Here is a 21,703-nt window from a genome sequence, read left to right as displayed (position 1 = left end):
GTGGTAAGTTGACTCACTCTCCTGAGTAATATAGCAACTCTCTCAGCAGCATGCCTGACCTGCTTCTGTTCCACCAAACCTCCTACTTTTTGAGACAGGCTGTTCCATTGCTGGATAATGCTGACTGATACAACATTCGTGCTTAAATTGGTCCTGGTTACACATTCTAGAGTTACTACAAATAAATCTTATACTCAAGTATCCCATCAAACAGTGGGAATACAAAAATACTGGTGGAACTACTTGCAGAGCCTCCTGGAAACATTTTCGGTTGGAACAATCGGTTGTGTCATTCCTACTGCCCTTCTGTTTCTGCTGCAACTGTGGAAATATGCCCTCTTCGAGGACACATAAATAGTTCTGACCCAATGATGACATATATTCTGGGTCAGAGCTTCTTGAGCCACATATTATTTAGACTCTACCCTGGGAGCAAGTTTAAAACTTTTGAAAAACATTTATTCTCTCTTAGGCCGCTATTTCATTCTATGAACTGGAACTTGCTAAATAGTACCTGAATGATATGAAAGTCAATAGTTTGATGGTGCTTCTATCTTTTTCTTTAGAGAAGTATATGTTATAAATCCTGGGTCATATGATATATTTTTCCAAAACAAGGGACTGGAAGAGCATAAAAATAAATACTTTACACTATGCCAAGTAAAGAACTAGAGAGCTTCATGTAGAGTACACAAAGGGACCTAAATGACATGACAGGGGTGGGGGTGAGCATCCTTAATGCTTCCTGTGTTCTCAAACAGCAAAGCTATATGCTTATTACTTTTATGTGTCCTTTACTAGAGCACATTCTGAGGCAACACTCTGTGTTCCATTGCCTTATGGAATATGAAACCTTCAGTGAGCCGGTTATCACCTCTAAGCAGATAGCCCACCAACACCAATGTTCATATCCTTCCCTGGCGTCTGTTTACTCCAGGTTCTGCTAAATACATTCATGTGAAAAGCTCACAGCGCCAGACACTGTGTTATGTGTAGACCTACACTCATCCACCATCCCAAAAACCAATAGGCTGAGTTACATTGGTAAATGACAGGGGAGTCTTAGAAGCAAAAGAAGAGAGGAACTCCTAAAAAACAGACACAAGCACTTAAAAGCCTCAGCTGTCTACAATCATTGTGGTATGAAGTACCAGCCCTGTAAACCACTGTATGGGTGGGTGCATTATTTTTGTTGTAAGAGCAGATTTGAGCATGAGAACATTAATGTTCTTCTAAAGTTATATAAAAATTAAAGACTTATCAATTACGTTTTAATGTGAATTCTCTCAGGTGGTTCACTACTTAAGGGGCCCAAATATTGGTGCACTATTTTATCTTCATTTATTCATGTATTCGATAAATATTCATTGTGTGCCCCTATGTGGAAGGCATGGTTTTAAGTAATAAGCAGAAAAGACATGGTCTCTGACCTCAAGGAGCTTACAGAGTTTTTGGAAGTGAGGATTTTTTTCCAAATGAAATGATCCAGAATCCTTTGTGTTGGAATTTCAGGAGTGTTTACAACCTAGACCTTTCCATGAGAATATGTAAGTTGAGACAGAGTGCCTTGAAAACTTTTTAGGTAAACATTTAAACGGTTTTTTTAGGTGAAAAATTTGTATATCCCCAAATATCCAGCAGCAGCATCCTTAGGTTACTTTGTATGGAAGCAATTTTAAATGCACCTCCCCACAAAGGAGCCTTCACAATCTCCTTCTGTAGCTAGTTTGTAATAGTAGTAACAATAATCTCCTCCCATTTGTGGATTCCTACAGTGTTCCAGGCACAGAACAATCTGAAACAAGCAATTTGCAGGAGAGAAAAACAAGGCTTCAGGAGGGTAACTTGCCTACGGTTACGTAACTATAAAATGGTAATACTAGCGACTGTAACCCTGGTACTATTTTACTCTAAAGCTTATTCTTTTTAATTACCACAGTCTACTACTTCCCCAAGAAGGCAATTTTGTGGTTAAGCTCTCCTTACTTATGGGTAATTCAAATTGCAACTTCCTAGTAGCTCCTTTTTGAATACAAATAAATGAAAGAAAAATTTGAAATGGGTTTTTCATTACAAAAGTTAAGCTTGGTCTGCTGTTGATGTTTCTTTTCCATACAAACTTCAGAAACAGCTTTTGGCAAGCAGCCATTATAAATAAACCCTCAAAGTTAGACTAAATTTCAAATGATACATGGATGTGTTAGAAGTTTTTTGAGTGCGAGTGAATGTAAATGAAAATAAAAGAAAATGGAAATCTATTAAATTATACACAAGAGAGGAAGTAGCCTTTTTTTCTTTTCTAATATATTTCCTACAATATTAAGTAGGGATCCATATCTCTTGCTCTATTATCTGTTAATAGTGCTTCCCAAGAACATAGTTCGGTAAATTATAGTGTCCTTATTATTGGGGGAAGATGCTGTGAGCAACATTATTTAAAATACCATTCTCCAGAACACAGTAGATCAAGTGTAATGTCAATACAAATATCAATAAGTACTACTTATCACAGCCTTAACTCTAGCCCTCAGAGACATGCCTTCACTATACCACACTGTGACGTTCTCTCAGCTCATGCTGGAAGCTCATGCTTGGTTCATATAGCTGTATGAACCAAGATATGATGTTCATTTGTTTGCAATACAACTGTTGCTCTGGTCCTTGACCTGTTGCATGACACAGTGTTATCTACTTAATAATCCTTTTGAGAAAGTTTTTTACATGTACTACCTGGGTATGCAGAAGGTTTATGGGAAGGAACTGTAATGTTCCCTTCTTCCTGAGAGTAAAGCTTAAATTCTTTCCCTGTTGCTCTAGAGACTCAAAATCTCAAAGCCAAAATTAAGCCTAAATTATGGTAGCTAAGATATCCAGTTTGAGCCCAATTTTTGTGTTTTCATTTTAGTAATTTTACAATTACATGTTTTACTGTAAACCATCAACTCCTTTTTGAATAAGGTTTGGTATAAGTTAAAAATACCAAACTATCCCAGTCCCAGACTCTGGTCATCAGCTTGGTAAGGGAGTAAATGACATAGAATTAGTCTAGGTATGAGAGGCAGCAAACTTTTTCTGTCAAGGATCCCACGATACACATTTTAGGCATTGAGAGACATGCAGCCTCTGCTGCAACTAACTACTCAGCTCCGCTGTTGGAGAGCAGAAGCGGCACAGCCAGGACAAAAATAGATGCATGGCTGTGTGCCAACCGAACTGTGTTATAAAGACAGGCATCGGGCTGAATTGGCCCGTGGGCCTCCAATTGCCAACCCCTGGCAAGAAAATCAATATGATCTTTCGTGTTTTATATTTCTTCAGAAAACATTCCATGTACAATTCCCAAATTCTTAAAAACAAGAGCAATTTCAAACTATAAGAGTGACTCCTATTCTGTAGCTTTGATAGCAGTTGGCATTTCTTTTTTAGGTGAACTATATAACACATTTAATTTAAAAGTGCAAGATTTCCTCAGAAAACTAAAACTGGAACTGCCTTTTGACCCAGCAATTCCACTGCTGGGATTATACCCTAAGAACCCTGAAACACCAATTCAAAAGAACCTATGCACCCCAATGTTCATAGCAGCACAATTTATAATAGCCAAGTGCTAGAAGCAACCTAAGTGCCCATCAGTAAATGAGTGCATCAAAAAACTGTGGTACATTTACACAGTGGAATACTATGCAGCAGAGAGAAAGAAGGAACTCCAATCCTTTGTGACAGCATAGATGGAACTGGAGAGCATTGTGCTAAGTGAAGTAAGACAGGTACTGAAAGACAAATACTACATGATCTCACCTATAAGTCAAACCTATTCAACAAAACTAACAAGCAAGTTATAACCAGAGGCATTGAAATAAAGAACAAACTCACAGTAACTAGAGGAGTGGGGGGAGGGAGATAAGAAGGAAAAAAGAGGAAGGGTCATCGAGGAACATGTATAAAGGACATGTGTACAAAGCCAAAGGGGAGGAGTAGGATCGAGTGGGAGGTGGGGGTGGGTAGGACTGTGGGGGGAGTAGTGGGGGAAAAATAAAAACAACTGTACTTGAACAACAATAAAAAATAAAAGTGCAAGTTGCATTCAAAAGTGGACAGAAAATTGCTAAATATGCACTCTCCTTCAATTTCCATTTTTAACATATGCACATAAATAATTGTATTCAATGATAAAATCTACTGAGTCAGCCTCTTGGACCACATACTACTTCAATGTTACCAAGGAATAAGCTAAAAACTTTTGGGAAACATCTACTGTCTTTTAGACCACTATATTGTTCCATGTACTAAAGCACTGCTTTACTAAATACTGCTTAGACACTAGGAAAGGGACTACTTGGTTCTTCTATCTTTTTCTTTAGAGAATTATATGTTCTTATAAATGCAGAGACATAGATATATTTTTCCAAAGCAAGCTATGAAGGACCATAAAAGAATATGTTTTACACAATTAAAATAAAATAAAACTTTTAAAAAATTTTAAATAAAATAAAATTTTTAAAAATGGGGAGGGCTGTGGGGGTGGGCTTGGATGGGGTTAAAAGGCAGAAAACCCTACTTGAACAACAATTAAAATAAAATAAAATTTTTAAAAAAGAATATGTTTTACATTCTAAGTTTTGTAGGCCTAAATCTAAAGACAATTGTCCTTTTGCTGTTCTCAAAATCAGCCTACACATGAAATGCTTATATATACCAATACAGTTAAATCTTAAGTAGTGCAATGGCATTATAGCAAGTTGACTTTTTTGCATTTTATTCCCAAAATTAACCCTAAAGATTGTTACTGCTTGAACCAATAGTATAGCCCTAGGACAGTGCTCCCCAAACTAGGCTACACATCAGAATTACTTTTTTCCATTTTTAACACATAAATTTCTGGGCCCCGCTCCCAGACTATTGAACGAGAAACATATTGGCTGGGTTTTACTGTGTCTCCTCCCAGAATTCTCATGGGGTTGAACAAAGTGATTAAATTCTTACCACATCCTATTGTGAAGTGAAGATCGTTACTGCCTTTAACAGATAAGAGAACTAGGGCTCAGAGAACTTTACTTGTTTAAGGTCATGTAGCCACAGCCCTACCCTTCCGGAGAGAGCCACCAACCTCTGTTAGGTCACTAGAATGGAATTAGCCACATTCTAATTTAGAACCTGAGACTTCTTTTCTTGTCAATGGGTGTTTACTAAGTAAGTGGCAGGAAAACTAAATAAAATATAAACTCTAAATGTCACTCCACAAGAACAAATTTTATTTAGTAGTGGCATGTTGCCTGCCTGGCCTATGATCCTTTTATTGTTTTCTAATTTTTATCTATTTGTCCTTAAAATATTTTTTAAAAATGGCCCAAACTGGAAAGAGGCTACCTGTGCTTCAAAGGATGGTACAGAAAGAGGTCAGTGGAAGTGACAGGGGTTGACAGGAAAGGAGAGGAAGCAGGTGGAATGGATAGGTAGAACAGGAACAATGTGCTTTGTATTTAATTTCTTATGACAAGAATACATTTTATAAATGTGTCAAGTCTGCACCTGCATACTTAGTAACTTTTGTGGGAGTACTTATATTGTTTCTAATGTAATATTCAAATTTGAGGATAGCAAACAGCAGAAACTGCAATGGTAACGTGAAAGATAGGTGGGTAGGTTTCTAGATCATTCTGAATTGCTTCCACTTCCTCCAGGCAGAGATTAAGTTTAACTGAGCTTACATAGCATCAGACTTTCTGCTGCTGCTCATACATTAAAATAGGCATGAAGTGAATATGTGAAACTAAAGCAAAACAAATTTTGCAAGATTCAAATCTCTAGAAGGTATTTTTTGTAGTAAGTTCCTTAGTTCAAACATAATTTATACATTAAACTTGTAGCCATGGCAAATAAGCTGCAATAAAAAAGTGGAGTTTTTTCATATGTTAGATAATCAAGAATATGTTAGATTTCAGTCACAGAAATTTTTTCTTTTGGGATTCAGTTCATATTGATCTCAGTGAAAACTGCAAACTGCAAAATCAAGTGAAAAGCAAAAAAAAAAAAAAAAGCCCACATTTTTCTGTACTGGTGAAATTGCTGCCCTTTCCTGAGGCCTATCCAGGAATAATATCTCACTACACAGAGTAAAAGAACACCAAGAAAGAGTTAGGAAATGGATGTCTCAAAAGCTGAGGGAATGTAGGGGGGAGCAGTGGAAACAGCATTTACAAATGACGAACTCAGGTGACACCATCTGTTTGTGCTCGTGCTACTGGGCCCAGGAGCTCCTTTGACAACTAACTACATTCTGTTGCCTTCAGGCTGTCTTTGCACTTTCTTAATATTTGGAAGCTGCAAAGTAATCCTTTCTCTTGCAAAACTGACCCAAGATCGTCAAGGGAGAGAGGAGACATATTCCCTGTGTTTTGCAACTGGAGAAAACTGAAAACTGAAATTGAATGAAGTTGAAATGCACAGATGATCCATGTTGTGCCCATACACAGCCAGTAGCACCTCCGACGACAGTGGTGTTCTGCACGACTCAGGAGCACAGCTCACACGGCATGCAGGTGGTGGTTGTATCAGCACATACAGCCAACCACCTGGTTCGGTGATGGGCTAAACTATTCCCCGGGATGAGAGGCAGTTTCCTTAACACCTATTCTGATAAATGGTTTCCTGACAATATCATGGATGTTCTAGAACTCTAGGTTGGTCCATCTTATTAGAACTGACTTCAATGAGGTTTATAAAATTTGTTTCCAGCCTTCTTTGATGTGCCGGAACTTCCGTCTTCCCTTTTGTTTTTCTCAGTTGCTTCCAGAAGCCCAGTGCTCTATGTTTCCATACTATCTCTTAGGGGGCAGGGACCAGCAAATGACATTCCTGAAAGCCTGTCCTCATGACCCACACTCTCCACATTTTTAACACCATTCTATTCACCAAAATGAATTTTGAGGGTCTCCAATCTCTGGGATTTTGCTAGCTAAGTAGCTTGCAACTTTATAGCTAATGAGGTAAAAGGTGAACATAGTAAGGAGTGATCATGGCTGAATGTTCCCCCCAGCCTCTTTCTTTTAAAAAAATATATTTTATTGATTATGCTATTACAGTTGTCCCATTTCCTTCCTCTTTATTCCCCTCTGCCCAGTACCCCCCTCCACCCACATTCTTGCCACCTTTTTATTCATGTCCATGGGTCATACATATAAGTTCTTTGGCTTCTACATTTCCTATACTATTCTTAACCTCCCCCTATTTTCTATCTACCATTTATACTACTTATTCCCTGTACCTTTTCCCCCATCTTCTTTCTCTCCTTTCTCACTGATAACCCTCTATGTGAATTCCATTTCTGTGATTCTGCTCCTGTTCTAGTTGTTGGCTTAGTTTGTTTTGTTTTTGTTTTTTTTAGGTTTGGTTGCTAACAGTTGTGAGTTTGTTGTCATTTTACTGTTCATATTTCTTATCTTCTTCTATTTCTTAGCTAAATCCCTTTAACATTTCATACAATAGGAGCTTGGTGAAGATAACCTCCTTTAACTTGACCTTATCTGGGAAGCACCTTATCTGCCCCTCCATTCTAAATGATAGCTTTGCTGGATAGGGTAATCTTGGATTTAGATCTTTGCCTTATATAACTTCAAATACTCCTTTCTAGCCCCTTCTTGCCTGCACTATTTCTTTTGAGAAAGCCGCTGACAGTCTTATTGGAAGTCCCTTGTAGGTAAACTGTCTCCTTTTCTCTTGCTGCTTTTAAGATTCTCTCCTAATCTTTAATCTTGGATAATGTAATTATGATGTACCTTGGTGTTCCTCCTTGGTCCAACTTCTTTGAGATTTTGAACTTCCTGGACTTCCTAGAAGTCTATTTCCTTTGTCAGATTGGGGAAGTTCTCCTTCATTATTTTTTCCAATAAGTTTTCAATTTCTTGCTCTTTCTCCTCTCTTACTGGCACCCCTATGATTTGGATGTTGGAATGTTTCAAGTTGTTCTGGAGGCTCCTAAGCCTCTCCTCATTTTTTTAAATTATTGCTTCTTCATTCTGTTCTGGTTGAATGTTTTTTTTCTTCCTTCTGATCCAAACCATTGATTTGAGTCCTGGTTTCCTTCCCTTCACTGTTGGTTACCTGAACATTTTCCTTTATTTCACTTTTCATAGCCTTCACTTTTTCCTCTATTTTGCAACCATACTCAGTCAATTCTGTAAGCATACTCATTACCAGTGTTTTGAACTGTGCATCGGTTAGGCTAACAATCTGTTCATCACTCAGCTGTATTTTTTTTCTGGAAATTTGGTCTGTTCTTTTATTTGGGCCATTTTTTTTTTGTCTTGGCATACCTGTTACATAGTAAGGGGTGGAGCCTTAGGTATTCACTGAGGCTGGGGAACCCACATCACTGCATTGTGATGCTATATATGGGGGAGGAGTCCAAGAGGGAACAATGCTACTTGCCTGGCTCTTAGCCACCTTTCAGTCACTTCTTCCTCTACCCACAAGCAAATTGGGCCTTTCTGGTGCTGATTCCTGGGTGGGTGGGTTTGTGTACATTCTAGGACCCTGTGGGTCTCTCCAGTGAACCCTTCTGTGAGGCTGGGAGTTTCTGCTGCTGCAACCCCCACAGCTTTTTCAGTCAGAGGTTTTGAGGCTTTATTTCCCTGCTTTGGAATCCTGGGTTGTGCAGTCTGTCTCTCTCCCCATTTGTTCCTTCTGACTTATCTGCACAGAAGTGTGGGACTGCCCACTCTGCCAGCCACCACCTTGCCTGCCTCAGTCCTCCAGCCACAGCTTTGCCAGGTGTCCTCTCCACCCTGTTGGCCCATCTCCACCCCTCCTCCTGGTCTGCGATGAATATTTCTTCTTTAAATCCTTGGCTGGCAGACTTCCATACAGTTCAATTTCTGGCAGTTCTGGTCATGTTTTATTTTTAAATTTGTTGTTGTCCTACTTTTGGTTGTGCGAGAAGGCACAGTGTATCTACCTCTACCTCCATCTTGGCCAGAAGTCCAAATTTTCTCCCTGCCTCTTTCATTCACCAGCATAAACCTAGCGCATTAAAGAGCAAGGAGCCACTGATGAAGAAGTGTATGATGATGGCAAGGTTGTTGAAACTTAACTGAAAAATAAATATTACTATGGTACCAGGGTCTGGATATTCTCTTGCAAAGGAAACCACCACTGAGATCAGCAGTTGATGCCAATTGCTTTTTCTTCCCTCCCTTATAAAGAGGAAAGTGCGATTCGCTCAAGCTGAATGAGCATTCCACATCCTTGTAGATCTAATAATAATACAGTCATACAGGATAATGGGCCAAAAGCGAGACTGAGGCAACAAGGAGGTGAAGAGGACGAGCACACAAGTGAGGGCTGGAACAAAGGGGTTCAAATCCTGCCCTTTCCTCGCCCCAGGTTTAAGAAACAGGGTGAGTTACTTTACCTCTTGAAACTTGTTTCCTCTTCTGGAATATGGGGGACAGGGTTTAATATTTCTTAATCTTAGAGTACTCAGGGGATTTCAGTGAGGATTAAATGAGATTATGAATATAGAATACAACATAGTGTCTGTCATGGGGATAGTTGCCAAGTGCGAGCTGTTCTTGTCACTGCCCTTTTTGTCCCTCATCATCTCTTCAGCTCTCTTTTTGAATAACTTGTTGAAACATTTGTCTTTTATTTTTCACTTCAAATGAAAGAAATAAAAGTATTTGACTAGTAACGGCATGTGTGATAAATAGCCACACTTCTTTCACACTTAGAGACAATCTGTGAATCACATTTAAGCTAGTTTCTTGAAACAATTTCCAGCACATTCTACTTGCAGTCAGATGAATTGGCAATTTTCTTAAAATATGGAGCAGTTTGGTGTTGGGAAGAACATGTATTCATGCTCATAAACATAAACATTTTTATGCAGCATTTAAACATGAACTATGCAACTCCAAAATGCTACAAAAATATAAACTAAATAATGTCAAGAATAAAGACATATAGCTGAAGAAAAATTGAGAGGAAGTTGAAAAGGAGCCAAGTTTTTAAGGTACAAGAAAGCTGATCGGTGGCAAAAATTTGTTGTAGTGAATTTTTTTTAGAGGAAGATAGTAACACATTCCAGAAATTATTTAATATTCTATGTCAAGACACTTTGGTAATTACTTTCCTATTCTGACCTTTTTCTAGCAGCTCCAGCCCACGGTCAGCACCAAGCCTTTCTTCAGCGATGAGCACTGTGTAGTGAAGTTGAGTGAGAATGTGCTGGTGAAGCCAAAGTTCCTTTTTGCTGTAGGAAGGAGGCCCATAGAGTATGGCCCTTCTGCCATGGCTGCCAAAGTGTGTCTCAATTGATTCTTCGATCTAAAAAAGAAATAAGGCATAAAAACTCAAGTGGAAGAAGTTGCACATTTCTCTTGAAGAACATCATAAATGCAAATCAAAGGCCATTCAGAAAGTTATCCTTTAAGTTCTTCCCTAGATGTGAAAGACTCTGAAAGGCAGACAAGGTCAAAGACAACCTCACATGCAAGAACTGAAGGTGAACTGAATTTTTCTCACTGTTATGGTTTGAGGCCATTAAAATATAAAACTCCTAGAGGAATACTGTGACATAGAAATATAAAGCTCAACTCTAGCTGAAAATGTAAATTAATAGCAATGCCTTTCATCTGCATTGTGCTTTTATAAAGTAGTTCCAGCTGCATTACCTTATAACAGGTCTTTTAGGTAAACATGGTAGAGGAAACAGACTCAGAGAGAGAGGATGGATTTTGTGCTGGGAGGAACTGTTCAGGAATCGGTAGAGCTGAGAAGTAATCCCAGAGCTCTTTAAAGACATACATAGCTACAGCTTTTCTCAGGACGCAGCAAAACTAGAATGCATATCAATGAGACTGGATGGATCTTTGTGTGAAGAAAGCTACCGAAATATAATTTTAGGTTCTCCCTTCAACAGCTTATTGTCCTCCAAATAAGTACTCCTGTTTCTCACAATAATAAAAGGGAGAAAAGGTAAACAACAAAACTGGGAATCCAAATTACCTTTAATGAAGTTCTGAATCAAACTGTGTATTACATGGATCTAAAACACAGTATGCACCATATCTTTCAATACTTAAATTTTTTCATTATTTCTCATTACTGAAAGAATCAATTTCACATCTATATCAAGGAACACAAGGCCATTCAAACTTAGACCCCCTTTCCTGGGTTTCTGGTCATATCACGCTCTTAATAATTTCCATCCCTAAATATGCCCTGAACCTTCATATACACAACACTGTGCCTTCACCTGCAATTCCTTCCTCTCTTTCTCCATTCACCCATCTAGCAAACTCCCAGTCAAACATTATCCCTTTTGAAAAATTCTGTACATTTTCAAAAAAAAGATGTAATTGAAGTATGTCCTGCCATTAGCACTCATGAAATCATGTCTCTCCCTTATGATGTGAGCTCTTTAAGGGGCAACCTGCTTTGTCCTGGTTTTCAGTGCACATCGTACATATGCAATAAATGAAGGTATCTGCTAAATTAATGAGCTATAGTACTATATCTGGATCTTTGAAGGTAAGTATGGGAAGAAAAAAGAAACATATTTAGATTGTAAACCCTATGAAGGCAAGAAACCATATCCTGCCCTGGCTGGCATAGCTCAGTGGATGGAGCGCGGGCTGGGAACCAAAGTGTCCCAGGTTCGATTCCCAGCCAGGGTACATGCCTGGGTTGCAGGCCATAACCCCCAGCAACCGCACATTGATGTTTCTCTCTCTCTCTACCTCTCTCCCTTCCCTCTCTAAAAATAAATAAATAAAATCTTTACAAAAAAAGAAACCATATCCTGTTCTGCACTGCACACATATTATTTCTATCTGAAAATTACTAGACAAGATGTTGTGCAGTACAGAACACAAACTCTGGAGCCAGAATGCTGGGCTTAAATTCTCTGGCTCCACCTGCACTATGTGTGTGACCTTGGCCTTCCTCCTAAGGTGCTGTGAGAATTAAGGAGTTAATATTTGTAAATTGCTTAGAACTGTGCTTGGCATACAGGAAATACATGTGTTTCTAAAATAATAATGTATCATAAAGAGCAAGGAGTCCCGAAAAAGGTTTCTGATTCTGAGCTCTGCCTGCCACATGTTATCACAGGCACTTACTACATGTGTGATGGATATAATGGAAAAGAATAGAGCCTTACCTACTCACACTGTCTGTGCATGGTACTTTGGCAAAACATGACTAATTAGATCTTTTTCCTTGTTAGAGGATATTGCATTTTATTGGCGACGAAACTATTTAAAGTCAAGAATTTAACTGCAAGTGGGGACACAATTCTCCTCAAAATCTGGTAAAACTTTTTAATGATAAACTTGTAAGAAGGAGTACTTGAACCCAAATACAGTTTGAGCCTTTGGACTCAAGAGTTAGATGGAACCAGTAGCCCACTGGAAGCCAAAATAAACAAACATGCATCTAGGTAGAAGGGGAAGACAGATGCTTCCAAATATATCAGTGTCACTCAAGCAAAACACGCAGAGCCCAGAATTCCCTTCTCAGATTATTTTCTTACGTAACCACAGGATGTGTGTCTCTCTATTACAGCTGGCTCAAGTACAGCAATGATTTCACATAAAGAGACTGTATTTTCAAACCCTAAGTTATTATTTAGGAAGATGCCATTCCTCCTTTTTCCCCAACCAGGATTGGTTTAAGCAACACAAAGGTGGCCCTTACTGAGATATCTTCTGTAGATCATCTTCTCAGTAAAGTATAAAACTGGCCATATTTTGTAATAACCTTGACATAGCTGAAATTTTAACTCATGTCTCAGACTACAGGGATTAAATACGAAATGAGATTGTCAGTCAAATTATGTTCTATTATCCTGTCATATGAACTGCCCTGTCCTTGCAATATTTATAACACACCGTATCAGCAGAATGGCCCAATACCAAGGACCAAGAACAGTTTTAGCAGCCCGACAACAGGTGCACACACTGCATATGTGAAATAAAAGCAATGTGAACAGTTATGTCAACCGCACCAGCAAATGCGGGATTAGAAAATGCCAAGAGCAGCACTTTTGGAAATAAAAGCTTCTGATTACTCATACAATTTTGAAGATATATATTTAGTGCAGAATACATTTAACCTGGCCACCACTGCAACTACACTTGAGACTTATGAGCCTGTTGATGAGAATTTAGAAATTCGGGATTTTGGCAGTCTAATCTCTAAGTCACTTCCCTCTTTCCCTTCTCCTTGAGAGATCTGCTGACTATTCCCTCAGAAATCATTTTGCTGGGCTACATGATAGTTGTCTTATTAACTGAACACATTTTTATTGGAAGGTCTTCCAAATCTGAAATCTTTACACCACCTTCGAGAAAGCAAAGGATAGAGTGTTGTAATAAAGTACTTGGAATGTCAGATGCAGCAAGGTAGAGTGAGAACAGAGAAACATTGGAAAATCCAAAGTTTGAATTTGAATTCTGATCATGCCAATTGCTTGCTTGCTTCATCCACTGGAGTGAGTTATTACTGAATCGTTTGTCAGAGTTTTCTCATAGATGTAATAACAAATCCTACTTCGTGAGGTTGTATTGGGAATTCATGAAGTTTCCACGTGCAAGTATGCAACATAATGTCTGACCAATAAATGATGTTAAATACATATGAATAAAATTGAATAATAATCAGTTATAATATATTGTAACTCTTATATTAGGAATTCTATACGCTTTTCAGTTAATATAATTAGTCCCTGTCAAAAAGAAAAAAATTCCACAATAAACTATATGCTTCCATATGCCCTGATATGTTTTTCTTTGTAGTACATGTTACCTTCTAATACAAAGTATAATTATTTATTTACTATACTTATTTTCTGTCTCCACACACCATAAAAGAAGGTAAATGACAATATGTATTTTTGTCTGTTTTGTTCACTTTTGTTTCCCCAACCTAAGAACAGTATTTGGAACATAATGGGCACATGATAAATAGTCTTTAAATGAATGAATCCAAACATCTTTTTTTGATTGTGTAAAAGTCTTTGTTATAAATACTATCATAGAATATTGGAAATAAAAAAGGGAAAATTTGTATTAAAATATTTCTTTCAGTAAAATTGTGAATGGTAACAAGAATGACAAAAATTGAGTTAAATATTTGAGCAAAATAATGAATTTCAGTGAAAAATAAATTAAAAGCTATGTTATAAAAGTACTATATATTGCAGTCACACTTTTAAAAAGCTTTCACCAAGAATCCCCAGAAAATCAGGAAATGCAGCTCTTTAAAATATAGTAGGAATCAAAAATAAAACTTTTTTTCTACACAATGCAAAGATTTTCAGATTTATTAAAGTAGCCATGTATTTGTGACATCTTTTGATGTTTTTACAAAAATATAATAGACCTAAGATATGTGTCATATATAACTGAAAGTCAAATTGCCTTGCTGGTCTCAATTTTTGACATTTTAGAAATATTGTAGAGCCTATTATTATGAATTATGTTTTAATTTTTCCACTATAAGAATAAAAGAGATTTTTTCAGCTGATGACGTGTACACTTATTTTAGAGAATTCAAAAAAAAAAGAAAATGGATAAAGTTTCTTAAGGTGTATGTCTTACACATTTTCTACTTAAAAATTACTCTAACTTCAGGATGGTTTAGGAGCCATGGGTTCCCTGGCAGTGCAAGCAGAGTCTCTGGAGAATCTCGCGGCGAACTCAGCTGGATTTCAAGCCCGTCATGGAATGATCACACAGTTCTCAGAACTCACTCCATAACACTGAACACCTTCTGACTGTACTTCCGAACTGACATTGGGGCTAGCCCAACACTCAACATCCGGCGAAAGGCAAGTTTGCTGATTTGTGGCTCTATGTAAGATCTAAACAAATAATAAAGAAACAAAAGTAATAAAGTTTCAATATATCAAAAAATGTATCCTCACCCCTGGCTGGGTTGTTCTGTTGATTGGAGCATTGTCCTGTACACTAGAAAGGTTGCGGGTTTTATCCCAGGTTAGGGCACATACTAGGTTGCAGGTTCCATCCCCAGTTGGGCTCATATGGGAGGCAACTGATCAATGTTTCTGTCTCATATCAATGCTCCTCTCTCTCTCCTCGCCCAAAACCTAATGAACATATACTTGGGTGAGTACTGAAAAAATGTATTTTCAATATAGTTTTGAGAAAATGGCACTCATTTAAATAGCCACTGCCAAAATCCATCATCACCTATTCCTCAATCTAATTTTCCCTTTGGCATTCTTCAAAATTTATAATTATCTGTAATTTGTTTAATACCTGCCTCTCCCACTAGTCTGTATGTTCTGTAAGCGTCTAGACTTGTCTGCTTGGGTCACTGTACATACAGCTTACTGCCAGGTTCTGAATAAGAGGAAATAAGTGAATGAATGAATGAATGAATGAGGAAATGAATTAATTCACGAATGCAAAGTATGAGTTCATTATTTGTAATCACACACATGTTCTTTAATTATTTTACTTACTATCATGTGAAAAATCCCCTAGAAAATCTCAGTGGAGGCTTCAGCATCTGCATCTCAACCCATAAAATATCCATGACCTCTTCATCCCAATGACTATCTTCTCTACAGCACTGCAAACATCCATTGCAGTGGCTATGTCCTGGACTCTGTGGTCCCCTCACAGCCCCACCTCTGAAATTATAAAATGACCTATTTCATTCTCTAATCACATTAATATATTTCCAGCTCTTCTCATATAGTCCCAAAACACCAGTTCTGCAACCACCAGTCTTTCCCCCAAATGCCAGCTTTCTACTAGCCCCCTTTTCCACCTTCTTTCTCTGCAGCTCAGAGAAAGAAGGTTCAGCATCCCAAACCCTGTCTGCCTATTATGCATCCCAAACCCTGGGATCCTGAACCATTCCATGGTTCAGCATCACAAACCCTGTCTGCCTGTTATGTTAAATTCCCTTTCTCCACTGTCCTTCCATCACATTTACGTGCAAAACCTCAAGCTTGGAAGAGATGGGAATACTGCAGTAAACAAGACAGATAGGTCTCTGCCCCCACAGAGCTCACAGCTTATCAAAGAAAACAGAAATAAGCAATTAGTTATAAAAAGTCAGGACAAAGCAGGTAAACAAGGGGGAATAAGATGTTATGCAAACTGAGCTGTAAGACCCAAGAAAGATCTCTGCATAAGACCCAAGAAGTGAACTGCTGAAGAAAAGTGCCTGATTGGCCAGATTCTGGATGGCAAAGCCAATTCAGTCTTCAGGCTTCCCAGACCATTCTACTATGCATCCCTGGTCAATTCTTTCTTCCATTGTCCACAGTAACAAAACTTTTCCACTCTCCAGCTGCCTCTTATTTCCATAAATAACTGCCTCTCCATTCATAGAGGAAATTAGCACTATTAGAAGGAAACACACTGAGTTACACAGCCTGTTTTGGCAAACCTGTAGGCTATTGACACAATGAACATTTCCTCTTTTCTTCTAATTTCCATTAAAGAAACCTGTCCTCCACTTACTTACAACTAATCGCTCTGCTTATTTTTCCGATTCCACACTCCTCCTCCCCTAGGCAAAAAGCCTCTTCCCTGGGTCCACGCTCAAATCACTGAGAACTTCATCTTTAGCTCCGCCTCCTGAATTCTTAATATTCCCTCCCCCTTCTTTCCCATTGGCTCTTTTCCAATGTTTATTCATTCACCTATTTAATATTTTTAAACACCTCCTATGTGACAGGCATAATTGCAGGCTGTGAAGTATATAACAGTGAAGAACCCTGACAAATTTCTGTCTTTCTCTGAGCTTACTCTTTAGTGGGAGGAGCAATAAACGATGAAATCATGCAATGACCCAGGAGCTCTTTTAGATGGCACGATGCTGTTCTTGCCTGTGTTATGAATGCTGTGTATGAAAGAAAATGAGAGGAGAAAGACAATTCTTAGAGGAAGAGAAAAGATGTGAAAAAAACTTAAAACAGAAATTCCTTAAAGGTCAGCACCATAGATACTTTTCATTGTGAGTGTAAATATGGTAAGGCAAGTAACAAGAGATAACTAGCAACGAGAATAAAAGTAGAGGTCGTGCAACATTACTTATTATCATGTTAAGTAGCTAATTGGAAACTTAGTGAGTAAAAGTGAATTTTAAAATAATAACTTTATGTTGATCGTTCTACTTAAGTCCAACTTGATGAACTTTGATTTTTTTTTTTTTTTACTAAAAGACAGAGAAGAGGCAGATGAGAAAAACTGGACTTACTATAGGGAGGGATGGTGTTTTTCTTGTTTTATTTTGTTTCTGAATGGGTGGGTATACTGACAGATTTCAGAAGCCCAGACTTTTATAACCTAAGTCACAGGATTTCCCAGGAACTATATGCCACTGGGCTCCCATAATGAAAAGAAGAGATTTCTTTAAAAAAATAAAAAAGGAAACATTCAGTGACCTGAGTGATCAAGTCATAAAGGCGAGAGCTGAGACCTGTCCTAAAGAGTCATCTCATCGCACAGGAAGGAATAAGGATAGGAAAAGCACTGGGGGTGAGATAGGGTATGTGGCAGAATAGCTATAGTCAATAAAATCTATAGAAGCTATCAAGAAGAAGGAAAACCACCCCATGCCAGGTTTATGGCTTAAACCAGCAAAGACCAGCTCGATCCAACATGGCAACTAACTTCATCTGCAGGTAACCCCTAGCCTGATTATATGTTCATTGTAATGCATCAGCATGCTAAACCACACTCCACATACCACCATAATCAGAAATGGAAAGCCCATATAAGGACACACAATGGCAATAAAGCTCCCCCAAGATATCTGCACCCTTTTCCTAGAAAGACCCTGAATATTCCTCCCCTTCATTGAATACTCTACCCCAGATTAAATGAAACTATAAAGGAAGCAAATTCAGCTAAAAGGGCCACTGTGTTGTCTACAGAGTCGCACATTCTCTATCTCACTGCTTCACTAAGAAACTCACTTTCACTTTAAACTTTATGCTGGCTCATGTTTGAATTCTTTCCTGTGTAAAGCCAAGAACCTACAGTGGGTCACAGACCGTCGGGTGCCCAGACCCCTGGAATGCCTGCATCAGGAGGGCAGGCGCAGTAAGCACCACACTGGGAGCCTGGTTTGGTTAGAAAGAGTGAAGAGAAGCAGCCACAGGACTGTCAAATCAAATCACGAGTCATGGTCTATGTGGCTGAGAGAGAGCTAAGTACAGAGGATGGAAACATAACAGGACTAAAGAGAAAAGTCCCAAAAAGGATTTGCTGCAAATATACTAAGTAAACCAAGAGGGAGTCAGTAAGCTGACCGTGAGAATAAGAGAGCCCAGTGCAAAAGGGGAAAACAGATGAGAACAGCAGGCCAGACCCTAGACTGGACATCCTAGGCTAGAAAATCTATAATGATAAATAATGTCAAGTTGCCTTAGTCCACTGGGAACATCTAAAATACTGAGACTTAAGAGATACATTATAATGTTTGCTTATCAGAAAAGACTTTCCATAAAATGTATAAAATATTAACCTATAATCTGAAGGTAAACTCTGAGAATTCTTAGGTAACCTCTATATTTAATGTCCATCCTCCTCAGGCACGACCTGGGACCATGCAGTGCCTTCAAAAAGGGGTGCACAGCCCTGGCCAGTGGGGCTCAGTTGATTGGAGCACTGTCCCATACACCAAAAAGGCTGGGGGTTCAGTTCCCAGTCAGGGCATATACCTAGGTTGCAGGTTTGACACCCCATCAGGGCATGTATGGGAGGCAACCAATGTTTTCATCTCTCTCTCTCCCCCCTTCTCCCTTTCCCTCTCTTTAAAATCAATAGACATGTTTTAAAAATAAAAAGTAAAAAGGGCACAAAGTATACAGCTTATGTAACTGAAAGAAGAAGAGAAAGCAAAGAGCAAGTTGCAAGGCAGAAAAGAAGAAAACAGGCAGACTGAGCAGCTCAGCACTCCAATCACTCTGGGCATTGCTTCAAATGTGTGCTGCTCATCCCTTTGCCAGGCTAACACTCACACAGAGCAGGAATCTTGGAGACGGGGAGAAATTAAAAACAAAACTAAGGGCACAAGAAGTGTGATTTCTCTTCTATTCCTATCTAGAGTCTCCTGCTGTGACTTCTGGCCTCCCCAGGGCCGCAGCAGTTGTTGGCTGCCTCTGTTCGCCCCCACTGAAATGCTCACCCATTTCAATGAACATGGAAGGGTTTATAGTGCCTTCCTTCTCTGCTTCTCCCATTTTATTTTCTATCTGTTTTGAAAGTTATATTAAGCATCTTTTTCAGCCTCCTCTGGAGGCTTTTCCTCCAACTAATTTTCCTTGAGATGCCACCCATGATGCACAGCTGTGGGTCATCAGCTTGCTATTTGCTGTAACTTTACAGACATAACAAACTAAACTAAGATTATAAACACAGGGGAATAACTGGGAGATGATAGTCATGATAGCTTCCTTCAAAGTATCTTTAAATATACAATAAAGCTTTAAATGCAATCCAGAGAGAATGTAAGTTGCTTTTTCCTTGGGTTCAATTTTGCTTCCTATTTTGGGGCAAACCAGAACCACTCTGGTGTCCCTCTTTTGTACCTTTTCTTTCACCCTCCCCATCCTCCTCAGCAACTTACACGGAGCTTAAGAGAAGGAAGAAGTTAATTGTCTTTCTATTCTAAGCCCTGAGGGCATTTGCTGGCTCTCCAGTAAATGTTCTCTAGTCCCCTGAATCTTACCACAGTATCAACAGTAAACAACCTCCATAATGAAGAGAATGGAAAACCAACAAACAATTACGAAAAATCAAGCAGATTTTCAAAAGCACAAGGAGAGACCTTGTTCTTTTGAAAAAAAAATTCAAATAATGGCAAGTCTCTGTCCCCTGATGCCAAAACAACGAGTTAATTCAGCAATTCAGACTTAAAATAGTCCATGCAAAGGCAACATAAAAAAAAGAGAACACTGAGTTCATTACAATGTCAATACCTAAGCATCATATAATCTACCCACTTTCATAGATGCCCGACACTCTAAAGCTAGGTTCCAGGCTTTGCCAGTAACACCGCAAGGCCTTCTGAGTCCTGGGTCTACCCTTTATTTCTCCCCATCCGGTCACTATCTCCTGACACCACTTAAGCTCCTCCTGATGAAAAGCTCCTCCACTTTTCTCAGCAAATGAGCACCGACCTTCCATCTATTCTTCATGCTATTTTAGGGGTCAAAGGAAACTCAAACAGTGAAGATAGAAGCATTTGAAAATATATGGCTCATCATAAATATAAGGCACATTCCGATATCTCCTAAAGAAGTTATCACACAGAAGAATCTCTTGACAAATTAAAAGATTTGAAATTGTTAAAAGATAAACTGAAAGATACTAAAAATTTTAAGATTGTTTGCACAAAAATCAATTGGAATTGGGCAGTGTCAACCCAGAAGTAGTTAGGAGTGCTTCCCCACCTCTAAATCCACCATTGGAACTAGGGGGAAACCTTTATATAGAAAGTGTGGAAGCAAAAAAGGGAAATTACTTCACGGCCTGTCTCTTGAGGCATTTACAGGGTTCGATTTTGGTTGCTTACATAGGGTGCCACAACATCAGAGCCACCTGAGTCTAATGGCCTCCTTGTTAATTAATTCAACAAAATAAAAACTTAAAAAGATTTCTTTAAACATTTATTTATTTATTTATCTATTTATTTACTTATAGAGAGAGGGAAAGGGGGAAAAAAGAGAGAGGGAAAAACATTGAGGTGAGAGAGAAACATCAGTTGGTCATCTTCCTATACATACTCAACCAGGGACTGAGCCCGCAGCCCAGGCATGTGCCCTCACCTGGAACTGAACCAGTGACCTTTTCATTTTGTGGATGACACCCAACCAACTGAATCACACCAGCCTTGTCAAAAAATTTTGAATCATATGATTTCACAAGGGGTGTCAAATTAAAATAGAATATGAAAAAAGCTAGTGTTTGTATATTAAGGGCAATAAAGCATTTATTTTATTTATAATTTTATTTTTCAATTACAGTTTACATTCAGTGTTATTTTGTATTAGTTTCAGGCATACAGAGCAGTGGTCAGACAATCACATAATTCACAAAGTGATCCCCCCGATATTTCCAGTACCTACCTGGCACCATACTGTTATTATAATATTATTGACTACATTCCCTATGCTGTACTTTATATCCCCATGACTATTTTTACAGTTTTTAAGTATATTTTATTGATTATGCTATTACATTGGTCCCAACTTCTTCCCCTTTGCCCCCCTCTGCCTGGTACCCTCATGTTCATGTCCATGGGTCATTCATATAAGTTCTTTGGCTTTCTCCATTTCCAATACTATTTTTAATATCCCCTGTGTATTTTTAGCCTACCAATTATGCCTTTTAATCCCTGAACCTTTTCCCACATTCTCCCCCTCCCCGCTCCCCACTGCCAGCACTCCATGCAATCTCTATTTCTATGATTCTGTTCCTGTTCCTAGTTGTTTGACTAGCTTCTTTTTGGTTTTGCTTTTGTTTTTCTTTTTCTTAGATTCGATTGTTGATATTGGTGAGTTTGTTGTCATTTTACTGTTCAAAGTTTTGATTTGCTTCTTTTTCTTAGATAAGTCCCTTTAACATTTCATATATGGGCTTGGTGATGACAAACTCCTTTAACTTGACCTTACCTGGGAAGCACTTTATCTGCCCTTCCATTCTAAATGGTAGCT

General features: G+C 38.6%; 1 protein-coding gene across 1 annotated transcript in view; it reads right to left on the bottom strand.

Annotated features, from left to right (window-relative positions):
* Positions 1 to 21,703, bottom strand: part of CPED1 (cadherin like and PC-esterase domain containing 1) — a 275,507-nt gene that overhangs the window by 236,986 nt on the left and 16,818 nt on the right. The window contains 1 exon segment of the mRNA XM_028525677.2: positions 10,140 to 10,323. Within this exon segment, the coding sequence (XP_028381478.1) occupies positions 10,140 to 10,323 (184 nt within the window).

This window comes from Phyllostomus discolor, chromosome 10, assembly GCF_004126475.2.
Source record: "Phyllostomus discolor isolate MPI-MPIP mPhyDis1 chromosome 10, mPhyDis1.pri.v3, whole genome shotgun sequence".
Lineage (NCBI taxonomy): Eukaryota > Metazoa > Chordata > Mammalia > Chiroptera > Phyllostomidae > Phyllostomus > Phyllostomus discolor.
Note: the sequence above shows the minus strand (reverse complement) of the source record. Positions and strands in the feature narration are given on the sequence as shown.